This window comes from Limanda limanda, chromosome 9, assembly GCF_963576545.1.
Source record: "Limanda limanda chromosome 9, fLimLim1.1, whole genome shotgun sequence".
Lineage (NCBI taxonomy): Eukaryota > Metazoa > Chordata > Actinopteri > Pleuronectiformes > Pleuronectidae > Limanda > Limanda limanda.
This window is the reverse complement of record NC_083644.1, coordinates 12,555,375-12,565,663: the sequence shown is the minus strand read 5'-3', so window position 1 is coordinate 12,565,663 and position 10,289 is coordinate 12,555,375. Positions and strand designations below refer to the sequence as shown.

General features: G+C 39.5%; 2 protein-coding genes across 2 annotated transcripts in view; one reads left to right on the top strand and one right to left on the bottom strand.

The window, feature by feature from the left end:
• Positions 1 to 1,444: 1,444 nt before the first annotated feature.
• Positions 1,445 to 5,579, bottom strand: LOC133011168 (protein ANKUB1-like). The gene is made up of 6 exons (XM_061078875.1): positions 5,490 to 5,579; positions 4,978 to 5,121; positions 3,553 to 3,769; positions 2,921 to 3,035; positions 1,795 to 2,691; positions 1,445 to 1,526 (listed from the first exon to the last, which is right to left on the bottom strand). The coding sequence occupies exons 1-6, from the start codon at positions 5,577 to 5,579 to the stop codon at positions 1,445 to 1,447; spliced, it is 1,545 nt and encodes a 514-aa protein (XP_060934858.1).
• Positions 5,580 to 8,381: 2,802 nt separating this feature from the next.
• The window catches only part of rnf13 (ring finger protein 13), a 35,448-nt gene continuing 33,540 nt past the window's right edge, over positions 8,382 to 10,289 (top strand). Inside the window, exon 1 of the mRNA XM_061077605.1 lies at positions 8,382 to 8,553. The gene's annotated coding sequence lies outside the window, so the exon portion shown is untranslated. The remainder of the gene's footprint in view (positions 8,554 to 10,289) is intronic.

Sequence of the window (10,289 nt, the reverse complement as noted above, 5' to 3'; positions counted from 1 at the left end):
ACTTAATGGCCAGATTTTCCTTTGTTTCTTTTTACCCAAGTTTACATTTGCACTTGAATTTTATTTTCAATATTTATTTTTATATGTTTTAATTCTATGCATCATATGGCAGGCTGCAATCTATTGAGTTCAAATAAATACCAAATGTTCTAAAATACTGTATATAGTGTTTTTATTCTTCAATCAGTTAATATAAACATCTTTAACGTTAAAGATGTTACAGAACGTAACAGCGTTATAAAACATGAAAAATAACGCCACAGTTACTTTGCTGAGTAACTAATTACTCTAACAATGTGGTAACTGAGTTACTAACTCAATTACTTTTTGGGAGAAGTAATTTGTAACTGTAACTAATTACTTTTTAGAAGTAACTTGACCAACACTGCTTGGGGGGCACCGTTGAGCCATTTTGGGACGCCCATTGCAAATTCCTTCAGAATACGTAAATTTTCACCACTTTCTAACTGTCTGCAAATTTTGGTAAGAAGTTGAGCATGGTAAAGCCCTCAAAAAGCCAATTCATTTGCCTGAATAATAAGAATAAATAATCCTTACAATAACAATAGGGTCCTCCCTGACCTTTGATCAGTGCTCGGGCCCTATAATCCTTACAATAGCAATAGGGTCCTCCCTGACCTTTGATCAGTGCTCGGGCCCTAATTATGAGATGCTTAGTCATAATTATGAGATAAAAAAATGTTTTCTTCATGCCAGTGGCGGAAATCGGCATTCATAATTAAAGCTGCTGGAGTTTCATAAACGAAAAATAAATAACCTGAGTTTATTTGAAAAGCACTTCAGTCAAGATTTAAGACATACAGCAGTCGTTGGCACTGAAAATATGCACGAGCACCTGAATGAGTACATTTACAATTAATTAAGTTCATGTCTTGAATAAATCAGGTGAGTAACTCAGTAGTAATCAGCTAAAATTCAAATGAAAGAAAAATAATTATGCGGTCTCATATAAGAAATGATATGAGCCTGTCAAATTCTCATATAGTTGAGGATGAAATACAAAGCAGGAAAACAAGCTAAAAAAAATGTTTAATAGATCATTTGATTCAGGAATAGAGAAATATGACATACAGTATGTAGCAAGGGCACAGAAAATATACATGTACAATACGACATACTTGATATTAGTGGTTTTAGCCTTGAATTTCCACCGAAAGCAAGTCGTTATAGCAAAGGCCAGTCACTGTCTGGACTTCTGTCCAACATAATATGTCATAATTAAAAAAAGTAAAAGAGTTGCAGGTATAAACGATGTCTGAGAGCAAAGAAAGGCAGATATTTGCCGGAAGACAGACAGGTATTACTTTAACTGACACGTTAAGCGTGAGGTACACTCCTCAGTTGTCACTCTGAAGGATTCTTCAGGCTCTCCGGCTGCTGATGTGAGAGCCACACGATGAGGCAGGATGCAGTATGATGAGTATCAATCCATGGCCTGGAGTTGCTTCCTGACCAAAGTCTGTGCTATGGTCAGCTGCTTCAACCAAGGCTTTTCTGTGAATGTTCTATATCAAAGAGAAAAAGATAATTACACACAGTGATACATTTTTTTAATGTGTTGAATTATAATAAAACGGATCCACATCTCCCAATAAATAATCTTAATTTCCACCACATTCAACCATGTTGGCTAGAATGTAGAATAGTGCGGAGATCAGTCAAATCCCAAAAGCAATTATAGAAATGTCTTGATGGTAAAAATATATGCAGTATCAGTAATCACCTACACTGAGCTACATGCACCTGAACATATACAGTTGAGAATATAGAGACCTGGCTATATTCAGGTAGTATATGGCATTTTCCCTTGGTGTCCGTCCACAGTGCTGAGAGAAGGACTCCAGTGATGCAGTCAGAACACTAGATGATTTTAATGGTGACCCAACAAACACTGAGTTGGGGGTGCCTCCTCTGGTAACTGGCGGGAGACGTGGGAACCGGCTGTCTCCCTCCTTTGTTTTATTCCAAGCCTCATCATCTCTGTTTTTTACATCTTGCTTCCACCTTTTCTGCGTCTCTTTAAAGTCATTCACAGACTGCACGCTGGGTAGTTGTTGTGGTGCCCTTTTGGATGGGAGAGACCTGCTAATGGGTGGTAAGTGTTGCACGGCTTTAACTCTGTTTCTTTTCCTTGGTTTGGTTTCAGCTCTCCTGGATTTGGAAGACATCTGCGGCTGGTTGAAGCCATCTACCAGCAACATGTCACCCACCCTGCCTTTGAATGGAGCGCTGGTGTACTGGAATTGAGTGGAGGCCACTCGTCTCCGCCCCAAACTCACCCAGCGTTTTGTTTGACGGTATATCCGCATGGGTAGTGATATATTAGGCAGGGATACTACAGAGCACAGCTTATTGGCTAAGTAGCGCACACAATCCCTGTGGCCATGCTGAAGGGCGACTTTCAAAGGGTCACGACCAACCGGGTCCCGACAAGCCAAGCTCAAAAGGTTTCTTGAGATGAACAGTTTGAGGATGAGGAGCTGACCGCCCTCTGCAGCTGTATGGATGGGACTCTTTCCGGCATCTTGGTGGGCGGTTTGGTGGCACCATTGGCGGTACGGATGGACTCCCACTGGTTCCTCAGAATGCACCCCCCTTTCCAGCAGCCAGCCCGCCAGGTCCAGGTGGCCTAAAGAGGCAGCGATGTACAGCGCCACCCGCAGCTGAAACCTGAGAATAAGAGGAAACTTTCACTTAATGTGAGACGAATACAAAGCACGACAACAGCTCTGTCACACTTTATGGCCCGGTCCCAGATAGCTGAATAGAACATTGGATTCCTCTGTAGAAGTTAATGGAAGCATGGCTTTGAATGGCTTCCACATTCAACTTGGATGATCTTTGACCCGCGATATTTGCTTCACATTGTGACCAGGCCCTTCTTCACGTCAGGTCTGACCTCATCACACTCCTCTCCTCTGATAGGTGGCTCTGCACTTTCAATCTTTGTCCCAGGAGGCAACCGTGGAGGAACTCCACCCACCCATCCCACGTGTCCAAACAGAGAGTAGTGCCTATGTAAAAAAAAAACAAGGAACTGCATTGATTTCAAAATAAATAAACCTTACTCTGTTTTATCTTTTAATATGTCTTATGCATTCAAACAGCAAAGTAATGGAATAAATTAATTTGGTCCATCATATTGGAGCTTTTAGGTTAACACCTGTTCAACATTGGCCATTCAGCAAGACTATGTTAGTAGTTGTTGAATGCTAATGGAAATAGCCTTTCTCTATAATGACAATATGATTACATTTTATGATTAAAACAATCAATTCCAATATATTCCAATTTTTTTCAAAAACTACCAGTCACTCAGTTTATACTAACCTCGATTCTGTAGCGATGAAGCCAGTTCATTTTTTAATCTGTATCAATTAACTTCTCCGTGAGCAAAGACAATACAACACCTATATCTTTTCACTGAATCAAAAAAATGTCCCTCAACCTTTCACAAATTAGCCAGACAGCACTCACTGTGAAGTTGCACACATCAGTCCTGTAGCAGCCCAGACAGTAATCATACCATACCCACTTCAATGGCGTAATCCTGCAGCCGGTTACAGTCAAAGAGCTGCACATGTGTCAGGCTGCTGAGTCTGAAGGTGCTGACGGGGAGGCCGCTCTGCACGGACACCATCGTTTTCAATCCTGCGACGGACATGCGCAGAAGAGCCTCACTTCCTGTGACTGGTAACGTTTCTCCTGTCACAGCATTGAACACCTGCATCACAGGCCTTCGCTCACTCTGAAAAATAATCAATGTGGAATAATGGTGAAGTAGTTAATAGTGCAAACAAATTAACTCCAGAGCAATCCTTGTATCACATCCCACTGAAGGGGTGTTGACAAAAATAATATCTTCTATTGAATTCAGAGGCCTGAGGTGATTTCATATTTTTATCTTTTAGTTTCTGACAATTTAATTAAGTTTGAAGACACTTTACTAGGATAAACCGCCATGTACAAAACATCCACAAAGTTTTACATTCAATGTTAGATGTATTGTAAAAATGTATCCAGTTTGAAGTTCTTTTTTTTAAATCCAATTTCACATCTTACGTTGTTTAATATGACAATACAGCAATAGCTGAACATGAACAAAAAAGGAACTCTGGTGTCTCATTATCAGGGGCAGCATGTAATGATCCTTGAGTTTGCTGCCCCTCTGTGGATGACACTATGTACACTCTATTAAAATGACTTTTCATAAATAAAGGATTTTAACTGAACTGGCTCACAAGTTGTTGGAAATGAAATGAACAAAACATGTGAAATGTCAAACCGGATGTATCCAGACCGCGACATTCAAATGCCAGGAGAGTTAAATTGGTCAGAGACAATATAAATCCCATAGAAACCGATTTTATGATAGGATGTTAAGTGATGACAAAGGCTGAGAAAGAACACACACAAACACACTCATACACACGCTCACAACTTGTGACTTTTACACCATGTTGCCAAGAGATGAGCATGGAATGACACCTCACACTAAAAACTAAAGATCTCCGCTGCAGCCTAAAGTAATTTCCTGCAAAGCTGTTGCTTACAAGGGAACAATGAACAATTCAGAAACGGTGTGTTTTAAAATGGAATCATCGTTAGTGATTATATGGAATGAGTGAGGAGATGTTGAACAACCAGACCCAGTTCAAATCTGGTTAAATTAAACTGGCATTCTTTATGTTCCGAAAACTGAAAGGATTTATTGGAATGATTTTGACTTAAAAGATTACTAGATTTTTTTTAAAAGTGCTTATTTTATGCGGAATTGTCTCTACCATTTTCTAGTAAATAAACCGTAACACCAATGTTTGAATCAAACATTTAATTTGCAAGCTATTTTTTTAAAAGTGTCTGAAAACCCTTATGAGCCAACATGCATTATTAAACGGTGATTATATTTACATCCGGACACAGCTTCAAATCTGTGAACTCTAGATGATTAAATACCTTTATCAGGCATCGGATCGCACTGCCACTGGTGACACCCACATCACACAGTGCCCAGCTGTCCTGCAGAGCAGCTCCGCCATAGCTCAGCTCCAGGTAGCGCCGGACCTGCTTGTCATCGGACAGTTGCATAAGAAATGTTTCCTAAAGGAGATAGTGGATAGAGAATAAACAAGATCCATTTGTGATGGATCATGATCAGTGTGAAGCTGCATTTACTTTCCCAAGTGAATTGAAAAAAAACCTCTCCAGTGGTACTTTATCTATGACATATAAAAAAATAATAGACTGACAGTATTGTGTCCGTTCTATTTTCAGTCCATGCCAACACGAATACAAGTGTAAAGCAATTTGCAATACAAACTTTTTCACCATCAAAAGCAACATCATGCCAGAGACGCAATAGAACCCTCAAACACTCGAATGATCATCACACATATTTGATCATGTCATGTCTTGTCCAGGTATAAAGGTCCACTGAGGCTGTGGGTTCTGACAGGAGCTGGTGTTACCTTCAACATCTGCTTCATGCTCCCCACAGTCTGATCTGAAGGGATGTCAAAATGCTCACAGGAGCCTTCAAAGTACACAAGCACCCTCATGGTCAGGACATCCGTCCGTCGTCTGTATGGCTCCTCTGTGGCGCTCAGATGGGACGGAGCAGTGTGCATAAGGGGAGTTTCTTAAAGTCATTGTTGGGAAGGGGGCAGGAGTTGGGGGGGGGGGTTGAGGAGGCACAACTACTCTTACAGGGATCTAAAATTGAAAATTCCACTTTTGTAGTGCTTCTACACGTTAATTTGGGTATCTAGCATGTCTACCGTCCCAACTCAAAACAGGTCAATCTGAAGAGGGCTGTTTTAGACAAGGGAGGAGGCGGTTTTCAATGATCCTTGTGGTATTTTGACCAAAATATGTTACAGACATTTCATTAAGACCCCAAGGAACCATATCAACTGTGGTAAAATGGGCATAATATGTCTCCTTTAAAAAAAAAATCTAAAATGATACTTCTAACTACAATTGATGAACTCATCTGTTTGGCTTGGTAACTAGGAGTTTTTAAAGTTTATCCATTTGGCTTTTAAAAGGTTTTATTAGTTAATATTATTTATATTGCACATTTAAAAACAACTGCAGTTGACCTGCAAGGGCTTTACAATAAAAGAAGACACACTGTAAAATATGAGAAAATATTAAAATAATAGACCAGCATTAAATTAAATTAAATTGGTGTGAAATACTTCTCACCCGACAGACAAGTAGAATCCTACAATAAAGTTGGATAGGAAAATTTAAAACTGCATTAAATGAAGATGAAATAGATATAAAGGGTGAATATATGTAACAAAAAAAATACAGAAACAAATTAAGCACAAAGTGTAAATCCCTATGTAATGAGTACATAGTAAATCACAAATAAAAATGTCCATCCCATCATATGTAGATGTGATAAAATGCTGTGTTGTTTGTAGCAACAGACACTGAACCTCAATAATTGAGTTGGAGAAAGTCTCATGTTATCTGGACCTGATCAGCCTCCATGTTTACAGCAACAATTACACTTCATCACATGCCTGGACTCAAAGTTCAGGTGAAGTTACAGATAATATATAACATTATAACAGTAATGCAGTACAATTACAATGCACATCGGGATGTTATCTGTGGTTGTGTTACTTGACTCTTTTCTAACATTCCTACACGAAGCAGGTCAGGCTGAGTGTACTAAGATACAAAGCTACTGTATTTTAGATATAAAGTGAGTTTTACCATGTGGGACCCGGGTCTTACGTCAGTTCCTCTCTCTTCCTTTTATCGTGATACAAAGGGACACATGGTTTCAAGCTGCGCTGAAAGAACCTTGCAGTAATTTGAAATGTTTTGGACGTTTACGATTCTTCTATAAAATTTTACAAGGGACAGTTAATTTCCATTTGACCTTTTTCAAGTCTGAAGCTGTCCACTGCGCCTTTGTGCACGATCCTGGCTGAAGAAGAAAGAGCTGCAAGCTGTGATGATTTCTGTTCTTTGGGAACAAATCGAAATCAGAACACTGCTATAGATTAAACGGTTCCTTCATTGTAATATTTGTATTATTTCATTGCTGTTTTGATCTATGATTTTCTTCATGTTATCTTTATGTTCTTTAGAAACTCTTGGTTGATCAGAGTGGAGCAATATAACTTCCCTGCCTTTGTGGATGAATAAATTGAACTATGTGCTGTATTCATTTTTAAAATCAAGCAGGAAAAAATGTTTCCTCTTAATTCCCTTTCACTTGTGCCCATAGAAGATTTAAGATATAAGAATCAACAGTGACATCAGTATCGATCATTGAATTGGCAATGAGCAGGCATTTCAGGCTGTTTATTCAATCATTATCAGAAAAATACATTGCTAAGTTAACATTAGCTACCTTCTAGTGCATCCCTATAGAGCCTAAAAATGCTGGTCTCCCAATTTTGTATTTCCTTCGTCCACATGTGAGGAGTCTCTGTTTCTGCCTGTCTCTGAAGCTTCGGTTTTCATTGTACAAGTTGGATCATGGAGCAAGACTAAGATAATATCAGCTATCAAACAATAAGATCACAACCACCAACATAATTTACATCTGTACGTGGAAGACAATGAAACCAGGCAATACCTCTTCAAAATGATGACCTTTTTTAGGGCCCGAGCACTGAGAGGCACTGACAGACTATTGAAATTGTAAGGATTATTATTATTTTTGTTTTTTCCCAGGGCTTACATCAAATCAACTCAAATTGAGATAAGTGTCATCACAGGAAGATGGAGATACAATAACTCAAAGTAATGTCCGTCACGTCCACTTCCGTACTCAGCTTCTAATTGGACGACACACCGCTCAGTCGCCAGCTCCTGCGCAGTCCACTTCTGCGCAGGAATTGCGCGCGCAGGTATTTTTATTTTATTTTTTATGTTATAATTTTTTTTAAATAAAAATAAAAATAAAATATAAAATATAAAATATAAAATATAAAATATAAAATATAAAATATAAAATATAAAATATAAAATATAAAATATAAAATATAATTAAATATATAACCTGAATCACTGCAGATGAATTATACTTAAACTATAGCATTGGCCGTTTTCAACACTTTCTGAAGAGGAGGGTGATGGTAACTGTGTTCATACAAACGTGCACACACCTTTACCGCTCACAATAAATACTTGTGTGTATCCGTGCAGCCGTGGTGAAGCTGTAAAAACAGACGCTGCTCATGTGACTGTAAAAGGCTGTGGACGGTTTCTGCTGTCGTCACGTGGATCTGTTTACGTCTGGAGTCATTTCCGCAACAGGGGGCGACTGACGGGTGTGTCGTCCAATCAGAAGCCGAGTACGGAGCCAGTGGATGTGACGGACGGTTCTTACGTTTCTCCCATGAAAGAAGAAGAAGGAGAAGGAGAAGCTAGCGGATTACACTGACCCAGCGTCGAAGCATCTCTCCGTCGTGACGTGGTTTCTTTTACAGCGAGAAGAAGAAAGCGATGTAACCGGCAGCAGCTCAACCCGCGGACCAGACACGTCTCCCGGCTGGAGTGAAGGTAAACAGCGGCCAGCAGCGGGCTAGCCACCTGTGTTAGCATCGTGCTAGCTCGGGCACAGCACGGTCTGATTCTGCTGCTAGCTCCACATCTTTGACGCGTTTCCTCGCCACATCGCTGGTTAATTAACGCGAACAAACACCTTCTGTTGAAGTGTTGCTGTGTCACATTGTGTGACGGGGTCGTGTCCGGCTGCATGGACGTGTTCAGTGTGGCTACCCGCACAGGCTCTGAGATTTGCGGTGTTAAACTTCAGCTCAGACCGATTCACAGTTCGTGTTGTTATTTCCTCTTTTAACACCCAGTCACGCTCACATGTAACCACTGTTACCTCAGATTCCGTTCTTCCCCAAACTGTCTCTTGATGTTTAGTCATCTGATCACCGGCTGTCATGTTGCCTTCACTTCCCCTTTTGGCTTAATAAGTCCCCCTGTGTTCCCGCCAGGTTATAATCAAAACCATCAGTCTGTGGATGGTACTCACCCATGCCATGTAATTATAATATTAATAATCTTCTGGATTTGCATTTGAGTCTCAGATATCAACTACTGTTAAATCTACCATAACACCAGCATCAACCCATGGCAGCATAGTAGCAGCATTGTGTGTGATTTTTCTACCGATGACTGACACTTACTGCAAATCACTGAGCAAGGCTTAATTGATTGATAGAAAATGTATCAGCAAATCAGGGCTGAGTGTTAAAATAATAGCAATGATTATAGAAGAATTATTTTCATCAGTAGCAATATAACAAAAGTTACGCATTGCACAGGCACGGTGAGGATATTTGATCTCGATGATCTACCTTCACTCAGGAGTAAAACTCTTTAATCTTGAATGAAACAAGGATGTATCATTGCTTTAGCTCTACTGAAAATATAACGAAAACTAACAAATATTTCCTTATATCGGCATTTCAGTTGTGAGGATTTATTTGTCTTGTATATAAGTAAATTGAATATTTGTAAGTGAACAGTATTTTGAAGAGCTAAACAAGATGTTAAATGTCTCCACCTTGTGCTCCAGAACACTGTGTTCATTTGTCAGTGTTTCAATTTATTAACTGATCAAACAGATAAGTTGATTGGATTCAAAGGATACTTGCATCAATGTAATAAACATTGATTATCACTGATAAATTAAACCGATAAAAAGTAGCAGTTTGGCAAAAACAGACATCCCACTAGGTTTGTTTTATGTTGTATGTAAAAACGTTTCTCAATTGAATTTCCAGAAAATTTACCGTTATTATGATATAACAAAAGTAAAGATATTCTTGTAATAGTCCTACACAGTAATGTTCCCTTTAGGTCCGTGCACAGGATATTGATCACATCCAGCCTTTTCTCCTTCCTCAAATACCATTTCCTTATTTTACAGCTTGACCACATGGCTTAATGGTCCAAAGCCTTGCAAGCCTTTAGCTCTTGTTTTGTCCTGATCACATGCTGCCCTCAACCGAATGAACTTGTGTGCCCCTCAGGCTGAGATAGTCTTTACGAGGCAACTGGCAATGAAAAGCAGCAAGATCGTCCTGACACAGAGCTAAGACACTGGCTTAATGAAAATATACATCACAGGACAATTGTCATGAACTCCTGCCCAGTGCTTTTCTATGGTCCTCTGTGTTCTCCATAGAGCGTACGTTGCTTGGGCAGGGGGTTTTCTTGAAATGAAAAGTAGGACAAGTGAACAGCAACACCCAAGAGAGATAAATGATCTACTGAATATC